This window comes from Papilio xuthus, unplaced genomic scaffold (genome assembly GCF_000836235.2).
Source record: "Papilio xuthus unplaced genomic scaffold, Pxut_1.1 DF826949.1, whole genome shotgun sequence".
NCBI lineage: Eukaryota > Metazoa > Arthropoda > Insecta > Lepidoptera > Papilionidae > Papilio > Papilio xuthus.
Window position 1 is genome coordinate 5511442 of NW_013531700.1, and position 22840 is coordinate 5534281.

General features: G+C 35.3%; 2 protein-coding genes across 5 annotated transcripts in view; both read right to left on the reverse strand.

Annotated features, from left to right (window-relative positions):
• LOC106120850 (uncharacterized) overlaps nt 1–8122 on the reverse strand; it is a 46103-nt gene extending 37981 nt beyond the window's left edge. For both annotated transcript variants that reach the window (XM_013316312.1, XM_013316313.1), the window contains exons 1-2: nt 7913–8122; nt 998–1186 (exon numbers count right to left, since the gene is read on the reverse strand). In XM_013316312.1, the coding sequence (XP_013171766.1) occupies nt 998–1145 (148 nt within the window). In that variant the 5' untranslated portion in view covers nt 1146–1186; nt 7913–8122. The remainder of the gene's footprint in view (nt 1–997; nt 1187–7912) is intronic.
• A 1327-nt stretch (nt 8123–9449) lies between these two features.
• LOC106120705 (uncharacterized) overlaps nt 9450–22840 on the reverse strand; it is a 79376-nt gene continuing 65985 nt past the window's right edge. For 2 of the 3 annotated variants that reach the window (XM_013316079.1, XM_013316080.1), the window contains 5 exons: nt 15142–15286; nt 14773–14888; nt 14322–14421; nt 10042–13193; nt 9450–9683 (listed from right to left, as the gene is read on the reverse strand). In XM_013316079.1, coding sequence (XP_013171533.1) covers nt 10060–13193; nt 14322–14421; nt 14773–14888; nt 15142–15286 — 3495 coding nt within the window. In that variant the 3' untranslated portion in view covers nt 9450–9683; nt 10042–10059. Of the gene's footprint in view, nt 9684–10041; nt 13194–14321; nt 14422–14772; nt 14889–15141; nt 15287–16698; nt 16901–22840 lie in introns of those variants that run through there. The other variant, XM_013316081.1, reaches the window with a different exon arrangement.

Sequence of the window (22840 nt, forward strand, 5' to 3'; positions counted from 1 at the left end):
CCCCCCCCCCCCTCCCCACACACACACAGACGAACAGTGCATATAAAGCCGCTTGCAGACTTACGAGCCTGATGCATATGCTAGTAAACAAAGCTGCTTATTGACTTACAAACTTTCGATTGAAATAGAGCGGCCTTAGTATCATGGATATACCAGACTCAGTATGGTCACGTGAGAAAAATCCTATGCTAAATAAAGCTGCTTAGAGAGTTACGATGCATTTGCTGTTAAAAAAGGATGGTTACAGACTTCGAACTTACGCTTGACTCAAATCTTTATGCTGCTTACAGACTAAACGACTTATGATGCCAACTATCCTTTGAAATAAGGTCTCCTAAAAACTTAACATGTTAACAGTAACCTAATTTTGTTTAGAAGTCGCTTGTGTACACCCTTATCCTTGAACATCCGAACGCTGTTTATGGAACTGAGTTAATTCAAAGGGCATGTTTATTTGAAGAACGACTCGCTCGTAAAAAAATATAACGTAAGTTCAAGTATATTATGATTTATCAGGGTTGCGCGTATTAACAGATTTCATATTTGATATGGCGAATTTTTAGGAGAATTAACAGTAATAAGAATATAAAACACACTGTTAAATTTAACCATAAAACACATTTAATGTACAGATTCCTAAACTTCTTCGAACACCTGGATTCGACGAAATAGTTAAGCACCCGCTGTCCATAGACATCCGCAATTGCAGACGCGTTGCCTACCTTTAATCGACGGAGAAGAGGACGCAAAGAAAGTAAATATTTCCCTTTCTTATGAGTTCCCTCCTCCGTCAAATCCACTTCGATTTCCTATCCTTTACTTATAAGAAAACGGTGGAAAGGGAAAGAATTCTTAAAATAACTCTCAGGTTGTTCTAGACACATTTTGAAACTTGGTGTAAAAGCTGCCGAACTACTATTTTTCAGGATTTACAGAAGCAGCATTGCCTAGACCAAAAAATTCTGGCTTTCTTCTGAAGATTATAAGTGTACGTTACCTATAAAGCTGGCTTCATCATCAATGCGGTCGTGCAACGCTTGCATGACGAGTGCGGCGAGTAGCGCAGGGCGCGGTGGCAGCGGTAGCGGGGGCGCCAGGCCGCGCAGGCTGACCGGCGCGGCGGACCACACGGCGCCGCACAGCATGCCCTACTGCAGCCACGGCATGCCGCACTCACGGCCCACTGCTAACATACGAACAAATACGGATAAAGACTAGAAGAATACGTTCTGGTCTATAACAAAATTCCAATCACAACTATCTGAACTCCATTTACATTTTATAAATCAGATATTCCGAAATGACCGCAGAATGGTATCTGGGCAACATTGCGGAATTATCATGCATGCGGTTGGTACAGGACCGATCATAGTGGCGATCTTTCGAGATGGAAAAGGCGTCCTTTTACAATTTTACTAGTTACAATGTCTGGTGCTACATTTCATCTTTACCTAGTGAACTCTTAATTTTATTTCCCCTCATTATATACACATTACCAGTTCTCCCGTGGCCACCAGGTGGACCTGAACTATTTTAGCAATATCTTATATATAAAATTCTCGTGTCACAATTTTTGTTCCCATACTCCTCCGAAACGGCTTGACCGATTCTCATGAAATTTTGTGAGCATATTGAGTAGGTCTGAGAATCGGCCAACATCTATTTTTAATCCCGCTCCGACGAAGTCGTGGGCGACAGCTAGTCTGATATAAAAATGGCTGCAGCATTCAGTAGTAAAACATGTTCAGATTGGAACGAATCAAACAAGAAGCTTAACTCTACCACTTTTACGTTAGGCTCTCAGTCTGTGCCGGATCCTGTAGCACTCTCCCGAAGCTCGGCTTTGATACTTCAACTCAAAGCGTTCACGATAAGTGGTCGCAAACGATGCAAATTTGTAGGCGGCTCATTTTTAGTGCACGGGGTCGAGAAATTATAACGAGTAGTTCTTACTAAGTTCGTTTTAACTTCAGAACGTGCTATGTTTGTGATTAATTTACTTGAATTTGTGTATTTTATGTAAGAGTTCATGAAAAAACAATGATCGTGACGATATGTAAAAAGTACTATTATGGCAAACAACCAACCATTGTCAAGAAATGTTGACGCTTTATGGAGTTTGACGTTACACTGAATGACGTTATAAAGAGTTTACACTGTACAATTTGTAGGTCATATTTTTGTCACTAAATTACTAAACCATTATCTAGTTAATCTGGGTTTCTTAGGAAATATATCAAAAAGGCTGTATGTAAAAGTTATGTTTAGCTTGTTAACATTGTGAAGTCAGTGTGGAGCTCAAGGTTCGAGCCCGGGGCGGTTCACCTTGGAAGTAAATTTGCATAGACCAACAGATATTTTAAACAGAGAGTGCCACTTTTGAAATGTCAAGTGGCATGTCTTTACACGAATTGCAAGAAAATTTTATTCATTTGCGGTTCGTCGCGACATCGCAGGTTGATATAAAAACCATACAAACGAATTGAGAACCTCCTCCTTTATTAAATCAGTTAATAAAAAAAAACTAATATGTGCCTAATTATCGCTTGGTTTATAGGCATAGCAGTGATTCATAAAGGGTTCGAGGACATGGACAAGGATCTCAGAATTTAAATAGAACGAAAAGCAACAAGGTGTTCACCGAAATTAGTAAGGTTTTTAAGGGTCCTATTAGAAAGTATTGCAGGAATCAATGGCTGGAATGTAACGAATTTGACAAGCAAAAATTGTCTCAAACTTGGAAACAATAGAAAGTTTATGATTAACTCAAGTTCATAAACAAACTTGAATAGATGAATGACTAAACCCATTCAAGAGTCATTCGTTCACTAAATCGTACTGACCGCATCGTTCTTTACAGTGACGTATTCAGGTTTCTGAGACCCAGACACTGAGTTACTGTAGCTAATTAAATCTACAAGCAATTACCCAAACACGATTCATACAATTTTAAACTCTCAAAGCCTCATTTTAAAGTACATTTCAGTTTATTCTGCGCGAACACTTCGCAGGATTGCTTTGTGACAGCGAAGTCAGTTTTATAACAATGTATTGTTTGAGCCTGTCTTTTGTTCTTAGTAAAGAGATTTTAAATTTCTATTTACTTTAGCTCTATAGTTTCTAAATCTTTAATGACAATACAAAATGTCTAACTATGATATCAATTAATAAGATCTTGTCTTTAAATTCAAAATCAGCCATTTTCAGAGTAGATTCTTAACCTATATTCATAGTTTTACACTAAGGGACTCCCTAATCTTACTAATATTATACATGCGAATGTTTGGATGGATAGATGAAATATTTTCTTTCTGTGCATCCTCTCCTCCGTCGATTAAAGGTAGGCAACGCATATGCAATTGCGTATGTCTATGGGCAACGGTTACTATGCTATTTCAACGATTTCAGGTGGCCGCTCGCTCGTTTGCGAGCTTATGATATTATATAAAAAAAATGTTTGTTAAATGGTAAATCTCCATAACGGCTGTATGTAACACATAGGCTACAAATTTAGTTTGTTCTTAATTCTGCGCTGACGAAGTCGCGGGAAAAAGCAAGTCGTCAAGCAAGTGTTCGTCGCGATAAAACTCGAGAACGGCATAACGGATGTATCTTATCTTGGTCTTGTAATGTTCGTAGAGGTCTAGGGAAGGATTAAAAGGTAAGAAAAATTCGAATAATTGCCGGGAACTAATTAAGTTTTTTTGTTCCATGCACACGGAGTCGCGGGAGAAAGCAAGTAAGTGATAAATAACTATACAGCAATAAGTGAGATTTCTCTGCATTTGTAAAAGAAAAAAAATGCCTCGATATTTCAAATTGTTAGACAAATTTATTGTTTTTTGAACTAATTAAATTAGTTCAGTAAAGTATAAGAATAATATTTCTTCAGCAAACTATATTTTAATTGAAAACATTATTAACATTTTAAATTATCATTAAATAGCGACGCGTAATAAAGATGTTGGCTTCGCGCAAATTGTTCATAAATTCGTTGCGCGGGAAGATTCCCTCCAATTTGCTTAATGACCGCCATCTTTTATCATTTTGGCGGTATTAAAATTTATTGCCTGGCGCCTAGCTTTTTACGGAAGCTTGCCGGAGTTTAACGTCTGCTTTATTTCCTTATACTAAAGCCTACTTTAAGTTTAAATATGCTTTGGTTAGAACAAATATTGGCTATATCTGAGCTCTAATTCAACAAAAAATATTTTTATTTACAATACTATAGAGTTCTTTTGGCAAAATTCAAATAATTGCGTCATATTTTTACTCTTGTTCTAATAAGCTTTGCTTATCGATTAACCGTGAGTTTCTGAGACATCTGTATTAAATATATCGTCATCCCTGATATCTCGACGACTCAGAAATAGTATTTTAAACGGGGATTTTGGACTCGGAAACCCAGGGTTAATAAGAGTTTAACATTTCAGCTTGGAATATTTTTAAAATGTTTACAAAACGATGTTTGATTTTTTTTAAACTTATAATCAATTATAAAGTTTAAGATTATAAAACGCGCGTATCATTCATGAATATTTGACTTTACTTTAAATAATACGACCTAAAGAGAGGTTACTCTTCCAAATGAAGTCATGAAGATAGTGTCTTGAGGATTAAATTACACTTCATAGAGTTGCTTTGAATCATATACTATTATGTGTTAGAAAAACTAAATATAAACACAAGACTCAACGAGCAAAAGATGAGACAGGGTCACCTTGTAAAGGACAGACTGAGCTTCACTTAATTTCGTTAGACCTCATTTAAAAAGATAAATTCAAGTTCGTTACTTTGTAATTGTATTTTTTGATTGCCTGACACAGGAGCGAGTATGTATGTTCTTGTTACCTCCAGTAACAAATATCCTAAAGCCTGGTGTACTTTATACCAATTCAGTAGATGTCAAAATCAGCACTGGCATACAACTGGCGCCAGTCAAAACGAACGTCAATATAATAGCGTTGCTATGCTAATGTACTGGAGTAATGGACCAAATGATTTTTTTAAAGAGTGAGTTTTTTCAATTATCAAAATCTTATCTTACTATGTTATTAATATTGTAAATGCAAATGTTTAGATGGATGGATGTTTGGAGATATCTCCAGAACGGCTGCATGAATGTCGATGAAATTTGGCATACACATAGAACATAGTCTGGTAGAACATATAGGATTATGTTTTATTTTAATTCTGCACGGACGAAGTCGCGGGCGACCGCTTGTATTAAAATAAATAGGAGCAGTAGTTCCCTCGTTAATGCGATGACAAAACCATCCTTTTTAAAACGAAAGAATCTCGTAATTTTTCAAATTAATTTGAAGTATTACTTACATTTAAATGTACGTACCTAAATTATAATATTAATAAATATATCGATATGTCTGTATGTTATTGGAATTCATTTGTCTATGTACCTAACACTCGACCTACTTACTGTTCCATTGCTGTTTGTTGACGTTCCTGTTTTATTGCAGTAATGGATACTCTGCATGTAGTGGTTAAAGTGTCAATCTAGTCGATTGTCAATATGCCTAATTTCACTTCTCCTGCTAGCACTCTAGCTTTTTGAAAACAAATTTGTACGTTTCGCGCTTTTAGGTTAGGTAATTTTAATTCAGTAAATAATGTGTAATATAATATTTAAACTCGACGTAAAAATAAAATAAATATTAATCTTTGTGCGTCCCGGAGGCCCAATTTAGTCCCCTTTCCCTTCCTACCCTTTTTCTTATAAGGAAAGGATGGAAAGTGGAAGTGGACTTTCCGGATGAGAGGATGCATGGAAAAGGAAAATATTTTCTTTCTGTGCATCCTCTCCTCCGTCGATCAAAGGTAGGCAACGCATATGCAATTGCGTATGTCTATGGGCAACGGTCACTTCGCTATTTCAGCGATTTCAGGTGGCCGCTCGCTCATTTGCCACCTTATGATATTAAAAAAATAATATAAAGATTTCTTTCAAAAGTACAACAATGAAACATAAATGTCTTTTCAAGATTTTCATACAATTCAACAAAAATCCACCAAACAATATCGTGACCTGAAAATAACACAAAAGGTATTGTACGTTTACTCAGATATTTTAATGGGGTTAGTTTAATAATAGAGTAAGTTGCGATACATTTTTCTACAATACAACTTAATTAGCGATATTAAATGCTTAAGAATTGAAAAAAACATGAATGAACAAGAAATTCTTACTAATCAACTGATATAAAAACGGCTAAACATTCACGTATATTCGTACGGTGGTAGCACCGACTAGTTTCGAGCCCATCGGGGGCCCTTCATCAGGGCCGAAATAATACCATTCCCACTCACCGCGATGAAGGGCTCCCGGACGAATATACGTGAGTGTTTTAGCCGTTTTTATATCAGTTTATTATAATGTCTCACGAAAGTTTGAATAATTTAATCCGTACTCATCATCAACCTGCCCTTATCCCTATCGAGGGTCGGCACAGCATGTACTACTCCTCCATACATCTCTATCAGCCGTCATATCCGAGTCAACCCCCGTCTTACGCATATCCTCTTTCACACAGTCATTCCATACTTTTTTTGGTCTTCCCCTATCCTTGTAGCCACATTCAATCTCATTACTTTTTTGCTTATATCATAATCATCCCTCCTCATAACATGTCCAAACCACGCTAATCTTTTACTCCTCAATTTCTCGATCACTGGCGCTACTTTCAAACTTCCTCTAATATACACATTTTTAACTTTATCCTTCCTTGTCACACCACACATCCATCTTAGCATACGCATTTCAGCTACATGCAATCTTCTTTCATCTGAAACCTAAACCATAATTTAATCCGTACTAATATTATAAATGCGAAAGTAAACTCTGTCTGTCATTCTTTCAAGCAAAAACTACTAAACCGATTTAAATGACATGTACACAGATAAGCTAGAGCCTGGGAAAGGACATATGCTACTTTAAACGCGAAATAGGTGTCTTAAGGGGTTGAAAAGGGATTGGAAATTTGTATCGTCATTTTTAACAGATTTACGAGAATGTTTTTTGAGTTTAATATGTTTTGTTCTTGTATATTATAAGTGTTATTGTATATAATAAGTAGCTTATGTAATTAAAATGCTAACCATAGACAGTTCACGCGGACGAAGTCGCGGGCACAGCTAGTTGGGTTATAAATGCGCAAAGAATGACGTCAATACAAAGAATAGCGACTTTATCTAAAGTGAGATTTCTAAAAAAGAGGGCGAAATCAAAACCTTAGATCCTCATTGTTTTACATCCTTATAATACTTTTCTTATAAGTAAAGGTTAAGGCGTTTAGAATTAGGCCGACACTCATCAGACGAAACGCAGAATTACTTCGACTTCATAAGTCTTCTGTGTGATCAAGGAATCCTCGGTCTAGCGAATTTTCATGGATCAGATAATACTGCTGTCGACTACTCTAACTCTTAAATATAAAACAGCGTACTTGATATTTCTAGTAGTCTAGTAGTCTACCATAGAATTGACAGGAAAAGAAATCTATCTGTAAAATACGTTAGTATTAGAAACAAACCTGAATGTTATGTATATTAACAAATATTCAGATTTTGAGGTTAGGATTTATTATTCGTATTAACTCGACAAACATCAAGTTTATCCAATTACTCAGATAATTAAATTAAATTTTAATTACGACAATTCTAATTCGAACTTTGAAATTAAACGCAATTAAATCGTTATTAATTAAACAAAAGAAGGCTTAGTTATCGACAAATATGTATTCGATATTGAAACATATTACGTATTCAGTCATAACCTATAACATGAAAATGTAAAAATCGATGGCTTACGTTACAATTGAATGTAAATATAAACAACCAAACATACATACGTACGATTTAACTTTAATTATGAGTATATATAGTTAATAAGATTTACCTTTTACGTTGCGTCTTCCGAATAAACTTTCACAATGTTGGATAATTGAAAAAAATGTTACGTAAGTATTGACCAATGTTAAAGTACTATTTTAATATATTTTATTGTTTATTATCACCACACTTTCTTATACACGATGAATAGATTAATTTAGACAAATATAATAAGAGTTTTTGTAGAGAATTAGAGAATATATGGAAGTAAAATGGAGTCGCTACGTCCCTTTGTATTAGGGTTGATAGGGGCGGGAGTGCGCATGCGTGTGTTTTACACCCCTACTGTATTTTTTTTCGTTCGTAAATTTGAGCAACGTAATTCCACTTTTATAATACTTAATTCTACCATAATATTTTAGAACTTTATTTTTTGATTGTTTAATTAGACGTTTAATATTTTTACTTAAATTTAAACTTGGTGTAATTCTAAGGGCATCTGACAAGAGGTTTCTACGCGCGTGTGTAAGTTATTTGATGTATGTGGGTATGTACTTTGTGTAGATTCCATTGTGATAGTCTAGAGCCTAAATAAATAAACCAATTTTGACGAGTAAGTTCTCATTGGGTGATAAGAAGTAAGAAATAAATATCAAAATAGTAAAAAACGAGTTCAAATCTCGCTCGATTGAACTTTTTTTAACATTCCTAACTATTTTTTTTGATGTTTTCAAATATATTCTAAAAAAGACTGCGTTTTATATAACATTATAGAAATAATAAGTTTAAATTAATAAATCTTTGTTTAAAAAACCGACAATAGATGGCGCTCTTTCACTTATTAGTCAGTCGGGACTTTTTTTGATACTAAGATTACGTTATACTAGTAAGGTATTGTGATAGATTCACCTTACCTTAATACAAAAATCTGTGTTTTAATTATTTTTGCAAATATATACAGATTTCAGCATAATATACTTGTTTATAAACTAATGGATAAATTGACGTAGTTTGTTCGAAAGGAACCTATTACATTTTTTTTATAAGAGAAAGCAAATGAGCGGCGGGAACACCGAGGTGATCAACGACACCCATGGACATCTGCAACACCAGAGGAACTGCAGTTGCGCTGCCGGCCTTTAAGGTATGCTCGCTTCTTGAAGGTGCCTAAGTCGTATTGGTTTGGAAATACCGCCGACAATTTACATTCGGTAATTTTGTGAAATTTATAACCGTCGGTTTCCACTGTAGAAAAATATGTATGAAAAAATATTTTTCTCTGTTTATAAGTTAACGATATGACTATGTTTATAGACAGGTGTTTCTCCAGTGAAAACTTAAAATAATATCAAACTTTCGCAATTTAGCTGTTGCCTGCGACTCCCTCCGCGCAGAATTTTAAAATTATAAGTAGCCTATGTGTTCTTCCCGTTCTGGAGATACCTTCAAACATCCATCCATCCAAACATTCGCATTTATAATATTAGTAAGAAGTAAGATGTAGATATTGTCAAAATGTGGCCAGACCAAGTCATGTGTTTAGTCTTGTCTTGTCTTATTACAGGATTAAAGAAAAGGTAAAAATAAAACACACAAAGAAAAACTACATGAATAAAATTTTGTATTTCACAATTTTTGAAATATAGTTACACAATTATAGTCTTTAATAAAATATTACTAAGCTATATTTTGCAACAACACACAAAAATACATTGCTCTTAACATAACGTATATATCTATATTTTAATGTAACTTTTTCGATTTAACTGCATTGTTTAAACTAAATTCATCTATGTCACTAAATCTTAACCTAATTATATGCCGATTCCCCTGGATTCCTGGAAAATAAAAGTTTCATTGGTACTATGACGTTTGTCTATTTAAACTAGCTGTCGCCCGCGGTTCCCCCACGTGGAATTATTAAAAAACTTGTAAGTATGTGTTCCAGACTATGTTTTATATCTGTGCCCAAATTTCAGCGAGATCCTTTTAATGGTTTTGGAGATACCTTCTAACATATTGTTAGGAAGAAAATCCGGCACTGTGCCGGTGTACTGGTGCAACACTAGCCTTACTAAAATTTCAACGTTTATGTCCCCTCACTAATCTGACACTTGACTTTGTAACGAAAGCGCGACATTCGCGCTAAAGGATTCTATTCTATATAGATGAAAATAATATGTTTAACAAACATACCTTTCTTAGCACCTTTAATTATTTGGTCATTCCTTGTTTAGCTCGTCTCTCCCACTCCGCCCTCATTTGTAAAATACCCTTGAACTGCGGCGACGCGTCCGCCTCTCCCGTGTTCACTTTGTCTTTCTCATTCTCCACTTTCTCCTTCCCACTCTCTCCTTCTATCACAGAACTCTCTCTTCTCTCTTTCTCCACCGACAATCTGAACTCGTCTTTCCTCTGCCAAGGACGTTTTGTCAAAGTATCCGCTTTGTAAGCCATTACTTCATTCTTTACCATGTCTCTGTCGTTTGAAGGATCGGGGAAAGTTCTGTTCCTTAGTCTCTTTTCTGGAGTAGAATCTGATACTTCTTTTTTATATTTATTTATCTCGTTTCTATAAACGGGTGCGCTTTCTCGTTTCACGTTGGATACGCTGTGTATACTAACACTTCTTTGATAATGTACTCCGAATTGACTAACTCTAGCCGCGATGTCTACTAACTTATTCTCAGTTTGGTCTTTACCGTCATTCTCTTTGTCGCTGTCTCTAGATTTTATTGATGCGTTAAATTCATTTTTAAGTGTTTTAGATTTTGTATTATCATCTTTTTTATCTTTGGTGTCAGCGATCTCTTGAGCTATAGAATCTGCTTCTGTGTCTTTAATTTTTAAAGATCTTCTTGCGAACACTTTCATTAATTCAGGTTCATCGTCTTTTCTATCTCGTGTCTCCTTCCCTATTATTGGTTTCTTTCTGTATACAACTGTTTCTTCTTGTCTATCTATTTTGTTTTCGTTACTATCAAAACTTTGAATAGAACTTTTGCTACCGAAACTAGAATGTGATTTCTGGTCGATGGATATGTTGTCGTAGATTTTTTCGGTACTCCCTTCAGTGCTAAGTGAGTTTGTTCTAGTTTTTTCTGGTTTGTCTTGATGGTCAACGCTTGTTGCTTTCCTTTTGAAATAGTTTCGTGGCGTGGAACTGCCAGATTGAGTTGTTTGAATTGTCTTCGTAATTTTATCTACTTGAGTATTTTCTATGTTTTCAATTTTGTTCGGTTCTTTTTCTAAAATGTTTAGTGCTTTTGTTTCCGTTGGAAATGTTTCTATATCTTGTTCTTTATCTTGTTGTGGTATTTCTTTCTTTGGTGTTACATTCGCTGTTAATACAACATTTGTTATAGGTTTAGCGTCGACTTTATTTAATTGAATATTAAGGAATTCTGGGACACCAGGTTTAGTAGGTTTTTGTAATTTTTCATCGCTTTTATTAATTTTCGTTTCCATATTTTTAACCGCAACCGGAGTTAATTCTCTATTGACATGAGTTACAGAAATGAAGTTATCTGAATCGTATTTGGTTTCTATTTGTGTAATTTTATCTGTCTGACTCAAAGTACTATCTACTGATATCGTTTTTCTTCTATCATCGACTGTTTTTCCCGGACTACTTTTAACGCTGTCCAAGGAATTTGATTTGAGTATTGTTGGTGATATTAAAGGTTTGGGAGAACTGATTATGTCGTCAATTTTAGCTTCAATTTGTGATATGTCACTATCACGTTTATGTGTGTCGAGATTTATATGAATACTGTTTGTGAATAGTTTTCTATCATCTTCAGCTTTAAGACTATCTAGATAACTGCTGTCTGTACTTTGCAAACTATCGTAGTTAGTTTCAGAGCTAGATTGGACGATATTATAGTTTCTCGCGGATACTCTTTTAGAGTAATCGTGCCTGTCGACATTTCTTCTGTAATTCACTTCCCAACTCTCCAGCAAAGGCTCGGATATACCGACGATTGCGGGAAGACTCGGCATTTGGTTTTCCTGTGAACTAATAGAAGTCGATTCGGACGCGTAACGGAAACTATGTGACTTTCCAATACTGCTCCTAGTCTCATATTCATCACCCAATGATCTTAGACCAGAGGTCACGTAAGACTCCTCAGTTTTTGTAGGGAATTGTACTTCACGTGTTTCAATTTTCTCTCGATATTCGACATTTTCTGAAGATCGTGTTGTTTTCTTAACGTTCTCAGATGACTGACTTATTTTTGTCTGCGGTTGCGATATTACGATGCTAGGATTGAAGTAGGGTAGATTCTTAGGCATGCTTCCACTATGGAAAGTGTAGTCTGGATTGTTTTTGATCCTCATCGCTCTTAAAGGAGGCTCTTCGTCAGATATTTCTAGCGATGGGGACAATGTTTCTTCTTGGGATTGATTTATTTCATTATTAATGAAAGCTTTGGAAGAAAATGGATCCATTAGACGTTGAACTGACGCTGGTCTTTTAGTTTTGTCAAGGTTCAGATTAAAGGATTCCCTTTTATCATCGATCGCTTCTCTTGAAGTCGAACGTTTTCTTTCTACTTTTTCAGTGTAATCTTCTCGTCTACTAAAGCGACTCTTCATTTCTAAGTTCAGCATAGTGTCGGTTTCCTCTGCGATTTTGAGATCAGTTATATTGTAATCAACTCCGGAAACTTTGGCAGCACTGTATGCGTCTTTGTAGCCATCTTGTACGTAGGAACCTTGTTTATCTATACGCTTATGTTGTTGGTTAGCGAAGGCTTTCTGACCCGCGGATTTATAAGTTCTCTCCATGGGCACAGGTTTGTAAACTTGTGGCTCAGAGTAATCAGTTTGGAGATCAGAGTTTGAACTTTTAGATTTCTCCGTTTTCGTTTTCTTCACTTCTTGACTTTCTCCATCTGTCTGATCTTTCTTTGATTTCTTTCCGCTCTTCCTTAGTAACAGTCTGCTGAAGAATGATTCTTCTTTTTTACATTTGATTACTTCGTTTTCTATTTTCTTTTCAGATTTCGATTTCTTTTCGTGGCAAGTTTCTTCGGCGTATTTTTTATCTTGACGGTAATTTGAACGATCCTCTGTATACTTATGTATCGGGGAATCTCTTAGTGGTTGTTCCTGAGTGCTGGATTTGCTCCTCTTGATGGAGGACCTGGGTGTGTTTGAGTCAGCGATGCTGAGTTTAGCAGGGGAGGATACCCCGTGTCCGAGAGCTAGGCCTGGCGGAAGAGAGGAGGACTTCAGTTTGGCATCGTTCGGCTCAACAACTCTTTGTAGTTCGCGATTTATTTGCTGATGTCGCTCTTTTACGATCACTTGATATTTTGTCGTAGTCGATGAAGACAATGATTCTGGAATGAAAAAAAAGAAATTTATTGTTATTTACGCTAGTTGCTATGTAATAGTAACTACATGGTAACTTTTCTTAACATTTTAGTTTTTTTTTATATCATAAGGTAGCAAACGAGCGAGCGGCCACCCGAAATCGCTGAAATAGCGAAGCGACCATTGCCCATAGACATAAGCAATTACATATGCGATGCCTTACCTTTAATCGACGGAGGAGAGGATGCACAGAAAGAAAATATTTTCCCTTTCCATGCATCCTCTCATCCGTAAAGTCCACTTCCACTTCCCATCCTCTCCTTATAAGAAAAGGGCGGGAAGAGAAAGAGGACTAAATTAGGCCTCCGGGACGCACACTCATCAGACTGTACGCGGAATTGCTTCCACTTGACGAGTGTCTTCTGTGTGGTCGTGGTATTTCACCAGGCGAGCCGGGCCAATTCGTGCAAGATGTTAAAGCGGGCTCTACCACTGCTAGTAACTATAGGATGCTATAAAAATCATGATCTGATCACAAACAATCATTCATTCAATATTAACGATGCAAATAAACAAAGATGTAATTATGAATTAGATCGAATAATGTCATTTAAGTCAGTCTATTGAATGGTCTCTATGGATGTTATACGTAGGTTTAATACATTCATTCCTTAGCGAATGATGTTATGAATGGATGAACAATTCAGTTGTGTTTTTATATAATACTATATGGTTTGAGTTATTTAACATATATAAGGCAATACATTACTGAATATACAAGGAAGATATATAGAGTTAAAATACAGTTTTCAATTAATAAATTTTGATGTTAAATTTTGATTTATAGGTAAGTTTTTTCAATTGTTTTTCTTTTACTTCTCATTGACCTCTATATGGATAGGTTATAAACCGTTATATTCTGTTCCTATTGGATCTTCGCCATTTTGGCGCAGACGGTTGCAGTCACAACGGTGGTGAGGATACGAACTAATAGATAAAGAATTAACTGTCACCAGGAACTTCAATAAGCGCGTTTAATTCAGAACGATGCAAAAGTTATCATTTTTACGATTGCGCAAGGTCATTGGACCTATCCATTTATAAAGAACAGTATTTTTTCGGTATGGTTTTTTTTATTATGAAATGTAAGTTACCAGTAACAACTCCTGGTGGGTGATGAGCGGCGTCAGGAGTAGTGCTTCGTATCATTTCTTCGTTCAGTTCGGGCGTTATCGGCAGCGCGGAGGCGGCGATCTGCAAATATAACAATTATGCAATTAGTTTTTAGCTATTCATCAATAGATGGCGCTGACTAATTAGAAACTTCTCAGCCGATCTAAAGGATAATTTGCTATCTTACTAATATTATGAATGCGAATGTTTAGATGGATGGATGTTTGTTTGAAGGTATCTCCGGTACGGCTCGATAGATCTCGCTGAAATTTGGCACAGACGTAAAACATAGTCTGGAAGAACACATAGGCTAATTTTCTTTTTAATAATGCGCGGACGGAGTCACGGGCGACAGCTAGTTACTTAATAAATTTCACCTTTACTTATTGGTATATTTTAATTGTCTTTTTTAATAAATAGCTATTTGTATACCGGATTCGTCTTCTTCCTTCGTGGCGCGCCATGTGTGCGACGCGGGCGCACCGCCATCTTGTGTCGCGCGGCGGAGTGCGACAGTGGCGCAACGCCTGGTGGCGGTTCTGACACATCTGGAAAAATTTAATAATAAAATTGAGTTAATATTAAGAAATAAAAACACACACAAAGTATCGTCGTTTTGTAAAATACTTCATCAGGCAAGTAACTTTCTGGTTCTTTATGCCTCGTTTACATTAGGCCAGCACAGTAAGCCAGTCTCACGCGAAATCAGCGCTGACTTGCAACTGGTCTAATGTAAACATATAATTACGTGTGTGGTTAACGATTTGCCGGTGACTTTAATACAAAATGGCGCATACTCACTGTATAGATCTGAGTGGTCGCTGCGCGCGGAGTGGTCATGCGAGTGATGATGTCCGCTGCTACTATCCTCGTCCATTTCTGATGAGCCGACACTGAGCAACGAACCATCGCTGCATGACGACTGTGATATACCAGCATGGTGCCGCTGTAACAAATATATTATACATTAAGTCACGCTATGCAGTAACAAAATCTAAAACAACCATTCTAATATCAATTTCCTAGCAGATTTCCCGTCTTTTTGATAAATTAGTAGTCTTTATATAAAAATGAAAGTTATTTTGTCCTATATTAAGATTAATTAGTAATACAAAGTTTAGCATAATTTTTGAACCGACTTCAAAAGGAGGAAGTTCTCAGTTTTCAAATCTCCAGAACGGCTGCATGGACCTCGATGAAATTTGGCATAGACCCAGAACATAGTCGGAAAGAACACATGAACGGAGTCACGAGACATCCAGTATTATATTCTTTGTAGATTCTGCTATTAATATAAAATATTACAATAAAGGGTCTTGATAGACGGACGGACAACAAAGTGATCCTATAAGGGTTCCGTTTTTTTACTATGAGGTACTTAACCCTAAAAAAAAAATGATGTACAAATTATTGTAACAAATTTACACAATTGTATGAAAATAAGTAATAAGTTTTAGACACGTGCTGTAAACACAATCATGTAGAGCATTGTGTAGAAATAAACTTATATAAAAATAGCTAAACCCTGACGTTTATATCCGGTGGCGGCACCGACTAGTTTCGAGCCCATCGGGTGGCCTTCAACAAAGTGAGCGACGCGCAGCGTCCGCGAAATAATTCCAGTCCCACTCACCCTGATGAAGTGCCCCCGATGGGCTCGAAACTAGTCGGTGCCGCCACCGAACGAATATACGTGAGTGTTTAGCCGTTTTTATATCAGTTTAATAGTAGAAATTTCGACTTTCAATTGGTGATTAAAATATTAAAATGATTGGAACCAGCAAATACCTACGTATTCTTGTTTGAAGATATATAATGTATGAAATTTTTGTGATAAATAAAAAAAAACATATATCATATGCTTTATATAAGATATAGATTTCCTTGTAGATAACATTTATGATATGCAAATGTCAATCATTTAAAATATATCTGTAGCAAAAGATAAAGTCAACAGCTTTTACAAATATACTGGACAAAACAATCGTAGATATAAAGGGTGTTCCAACCGGACCAATGGGAAATATATCCTGTCGGGCCGATTGGCCTGCCGACTGAGATTAAATAAAATATTCCTATTGGGCTAATCGAGACTTGATCACCAATGAGGAACACCAGATTTAAAATAGAGAAGACAGATAACCACGCTTATAAAGGTCATTCAAGGTTACCATTTATTTTGGGCCTATTTTAAGGCTAGAACTATTAGCAAACATAACCAGATTAAATACACTTATAACCAGACAAACAAGTATATACCGAGGCACTTTAAGTGGAACTTACACAGGATAATCGACTTATCGATATTATTACAGCTCTAGTGCTAAATAAATATAGCATCATTATCGATAAACAAACCTTTATATTGGCACTGATCTGCCTCCGTCTTGGCGGACGACGCACGGGCACCTCGCCTGCGGTCTGCACGTAGAGCATCATATTGCAAACATCGATAACTCACGCACACAACACTAATGCACAAGCATTGTCACAGTGCATAAAATGCAGTAGACTTTATATTTTTCATCACTATTATTAATATATTGTCAATTATTTCTATTTTTATTCCTTGATTAGTTAATAATATTAAATTTTAAATTGAGAATGTCTTTATTTTTTCATTCTTATGCTTTCTCAAACCGATCATCGTTGTTTTTACGCAGTCTCAAAAATAAATGGTTTAGGTAATATTTAACTTTAAAATACTAAAATAAATATGTATATTTAAAGAAATTAATATATTATATGTAAACATGAAAGTGACATATCAATAAATGTCGCGATATAATAGATCTTATTGATAAATTAAGAACAAATAAATCTCTTGAAACTGAATCACGCGAATTTAGAACCTGGCACGATAAGAGAAAAGACTATTTTCACTTGCATGGATCACATTAGACTTGTCAGATTTTCACTAAACCCGTGTTTGTGATCGAAATGATAAAGATTAAAATGCATGTTTATGTATATTAAGTATTTTTAAATAGCGAATATTTTATATTTTTTATGTATTGAAAATTACTGGAATCATTTTTTTTACACACCCTGTAAAAGAGAGAAAAAAAGAGAGTTCAAAGTTATCTCAATTTTATAATAAACCTAGTCCGATTATAAAGTGCTAAAGACAACAATTGATCGGTGTCATAAAAACCATGATATCTTACTAATACTATAAATGCGAATGTTTAGATGGATGTTTGATAGAAGGTATCTTCAGAACGGCTGCATGGATCTTACTGAAATTTGGCATAGATGTCGAACATAGACTGTAAGAACACATAGACCACTAATGATTTTTTTTTAATTCCGCACAGAGGGAGTTGCGGTCGACAGCTAGTAGTTTATAAAAGAGAAAGACATATATTACGTGCATCGGTCTTTTTTTATAAGTCTTGATTTTAAAGGAAGAATTACTAAATGTAAAATGTTTCAATTTCTTATCTGTGTTCAGTGGCTTATTAATATAGTAAAGTATTGACTTCGGTCTGTTCAGTGCACTCGATATCATTGTCAATGTCAGATATGTAGTGATAGTGTGGCGATTGTATTATCTCATACATTTCAAACATACACAAGTATGTGAGACCATACACGTTTGTTTACCCTTACTAACTATGCAAAAGCATATAACTTTGTTTGTATGTTTGTATGATGTTGTGTTGCGTCTAATTGGATTATGACCCTAATATTATCTTTTCTTACTAATATTATAAATGCGATTTAGATGGATGTTTGTTTGAAGGTATCTCCGGAACGACTCAACGGATCGTTATGAAATTTGGCATAGATGTAGAACATAGTCTGGAAAGACTCGTGGCTACTTATCAAGTTTTTTTTGTTATTCTGCGCGTACGGAATCGATGGCGACAGCTGGTTTTATAATAAAAAGAGTAGTTTGTTCGTTTTCTTTGTTTTTAAATCATGTATTAGATTGTTAACATCGTTAACTTAGTTCATAAAATAAAATAAAAAAATGCAAACAAACATTTTAACACAGTGAATGATGACAAAAATCTCAACATAATCGACGCTTCAACTGTTCCGAGTTATTTCCCGACAAATTAAAAACTCGGATACCGTTTATTTATCGTCAAAAATTGCGTCCACTAATTGCATATTAACATCAATGAAGAATGAACTCTTTCGTATTACAATAAAGTGTATTTTACAATGTTAGTAACGTCGGCCCACTTTTTTCTAGTAGGCCGTTTTCAGTTGCGCGATGTTTCAGTCCTCAAACACGTTTCAGGAGCTCTCAGACCGTGTGGCTGAGTTGTAAGAGATGCTTCATCATACAAATTAGTAGAACGTAATTATAAAGGACCTATAAATGCAATAAAAAGACTTTATTAATAACTAGCTGTCGCCCGCGACTCTGTCCACGCGAAATTGAAAAAAACTTAATGAGTGCCTATGTGTTCTTCCAGATTATGTTGTACATCTGTGCCAAATTTCGTCAACATCTGTTGAGTCGTTACGCGAGATATCCTCTAACAAACATCCATCCATCTAAACTTTCGCTTTTATATTAGTAAGTAGTAAGATAATAGACCGACAACAGGACATTTTGATTTGATTTTGAGTGCCAAAAATTCTAAAAGAATAACAATAACTTTCCATTATCTTTGCATTTTATTATTAAAACTCGTGGTTTATTTTGTGATGTCTATTTGTGGTGTTATTTTGACACTTCACGCAATTATAACGAGATTGATAGACATGTCGCACCCTGTATAATTATATACAGTCTCATATCATTATGTTAAGTAAAAAGTACTTAAATCACTACTAACAAAATTATATACATACTAACTGTCACCCGCGATTCCGTTCGTGCGTAATTAAGAAAAAAAATAAGTTGCCTATGTGTTTTTCGAAATTATGTTCAACATCTATGCCAAATTTCAGCAAGATCTATGCAGCCATTCCAGATATACCTTTAAACATACATCCATCTAAACATTCGCATTTATAATATAAGATATAATAAATATAACATTAATCTATGGCCTAATCACCCTTAAATAAGGGTGGGCTTAATCAGTGGGGACGTATAGTGAGCTGATGATGACGAAGATTCATTATGTACAATACACAGGAATACATACCTAATATATATTGTAAAAATTATACTTTTACCTATATTGTGTGAAACTGAAGTTTTTAATATCTATCTTAAAAAACATAATAAAAAAATTAAGAAATACTCATATGTCTTGTAATATAATATTGAACGTCCTATTTACATTCTGTGAAAAAATATGCACATATCAGTAATAAGCATCATATTACAATCAACTGCATTTAATGCTGAATTTGCTTGAGTTCAAGTAAACAAGTGCCATGAAATTCAAATAAAGGTTGTGAAATTATTTGTTTATTACAAACGTGTCACTCTACACTTTTTATTTGATGTATTCATTATTTTGTTTTTTAATATTTTAAAGTACCCAGGTTTATCAGTCATCAGCTCAGTATGCGTCCCCACAGAGGGACTCGGAGCCTACTAAGTTACGGGTAACTAGAAAATAATCTACCACGCTGGCCAAGTGCGGGTTGGTTGACTCCACACATATCTTTGAATTTCTTCTCAGATATGTGCAGGTTGCATTACGACGTTTTCCTTCGTTGGATAAATGTACATATGTAAATCGGAGAACGAAAAACACATTGGCACATGGCGGGATTTGAACCCAGGACTTGGATTGCAAGTCAACTGCTTGACCCCTGAGCCACCGACCGGTTTAACCAATTAATGTAAAATTATAGGTAATTAATATTGGCCCCAAGTGTATGCGAAGGTCGTGACATTCGTGCAAACTTGTGATGACGCAACAGGCGGGCACACCCCCTAATTATCGTTATTACGAATACGCTGTAAATCAGTATAATTAATTAATGTCTATTTTAAATACAACACAAAATATATAAATTGTGATTTTAAATACCTTCATTTTATTAAAATTGTATGGGTTAATGGACAGTTCGAAATAACGGAATGTTTGTTAAATTTCTATTCAATATATTTCCATCAAATTACGTTCGCTTAGTATCCATATATCTAAATAAATTCTAGCTTGATACCTTCACGCGTTTTTGAGAAAAAGGGTCAGACAATCGGACGGACAACAAAGTGATCCTTTAAGGGTTCCGTTTTTTCCTATGAGGTCCCGTAATTACATTTTCTTTTGTGCATTATTAAAGCGTTAATTTTTAGACAATTTAATATTACAACACTGTTAACGAAAACCATTTTAGTGCAAAAAGGAATAAATCTAGACCTAAAATAATACCCTGAGGTCAACTTAATATAAAATAAACTTATATAAATATTCGAAAAGCATCAAAATACGCAACCGATGAAGTGAATGCATTGGATACGCGTCGTCTTTTTTATCATTTAAATAAAATCTCACAATATGTTTGTCACGTAAACCATTACTTGTCGAATTTACAAATAACATTAATTCAAAGGGAGTTGGGATACTTATTTAGCGGTACATTAACCGAACCGTAACATAAAATGGTGCCCAGAAATCTTTTATGTTCAAATCTCACGAAAATCTTTTAAACTATCCAAGAACCTAACTTGACTCTCTCTCTTGCCTAGCTTGCATCCCACAAGATGGCGGGGTCAGCTTTCCCAATATGTCTCTTCCACTTCGCCCTGTCCATGAAATCTTCTTCTGAGACTTGGCACTCACTCATGTCTTTTACCTAAACCTAAAGAACCTAATTTGCCCGATTTTTGGAAAATAGATATTTTCCTGCTGTCCATACTCGTATACAATTTTAATCGTCTGTAAATATTAGATGGTATAAATTTATGGTGATGTTAGAAATATAATACCATAAAACCAAACAATGAGTAACATTGTACTGTGCAGTACAAATGGAAAATGGCGGATGATTGTTGAATTGTGCTGCGCAGTTTTCTAATGTACTTTCACACGAGGGCAGAACATCAAAGCAGAGCATTGCTTTACAATGTTTGAACGCACACTTATTTAGTGATACGTGACGGATTATTGTCTATTGAATATTTTTGACTTTTGTCACTTCATCTAGTACTGTGGGCCTAGACAAAGTGCATTCGCTCCGAAGCGGTTCCATAACGAACTTAAAAAATGAATAGAACCGACAATAACTTTCGATAAGTCACGTGATTGTCGCGCGTCAGTTCTATACGGTTTTGAAATTCATCTAGCCCCGCTGCACAGTCTACTACTCTGCCTCACAGTTCTGCCCTCGTGTGAATATAACTGCGGTACGAGTGTCGGATGTAGAAAGCGGAAGTGGGGTGGACAGTAATCTGACTGATCCCTCGCCGGATGTGTGTGTTTTATTGTTTGTACAACGCAACTGTTTACTGTCGGTTACCACTGTCGAAACATGTTCACGGAAAAATAGTCCCATCTCTCTCATTCGTATAGGAAATATAGAGATAAATGTATATTTTTAATCAGGTGTATTTACAATGTAACCTCACTGTTAACATAAATGAATATACAATACAGTTGGCAAATGCAAATGTTACAAAATACAATACTATTTGTTTTGTTTCAAACTAGCTATCGCACGCGGGTCCTTTCGCGCGGTAATAAAAAAAAACTTAATTAGTAGCCTATGTGTTCTTCCAGACTGTGTTTTACATCTAGGTATGCCAAATTTCAGCAAGATCCATCCAATCGTTCTGGAGATAACTTTTAACAAACATCCATCCATCTAAACATCCGCACATATCCAGAACGGCTGCATGGATCTCGCTGATATTTTGACATACATATATATCGAACATAGTCCGGGGGGACGGAATCAAGGGGTGTCCTCCTTATTATAAATAAAATTTTAGTAATTCCTTAGTTTTAATTGCTCACCACGACTGAGAGAAACACCTTATTATAATCAGTCCTTGTTACGTTTAGACAAAATAAAGTACTTGTAGACAATTATAAGTTATAGAGATATATATTTAATAGTATATTGTTTTATCAAACTTGAATTTATTATACATCCTTATTTCTATAGTTACATATAGTCTTAAATCTATGATATAAAATAAAATATTAAAAAAAAACGAATAATTCACTAAAATATATTATTAAAAGGAGTCCCTTTAGGCAAGGTCCCGAAGATACTGGCAGCGTTCCCCCTCTGTACAGCTAAACTAATTCTTTGACCGAAGTAGGTGCCAGCTCTTCGGTCCCCTGTGATGTCGATATTGTTTTATAAGTGGCTATTAAGATTGATGTTATTTTATTATATACTTTATCTTTAAATTACTTTATAATAGTTATTAATTTTAAAGTTAAAATAAAATAAAAATTGATATTGTTTATTATCCTTTTTATTATTTACATCGACATGCACTTGTCTTGAGGGCACAGTATGTACTCCATACATCTCTATCAGCCGTCATATCTGAATTCACCCCCTTCTTACGCAATTTCCTCTTTCACACACAATCCATCTATATTTTCTTTGGTCTTCCTTTACA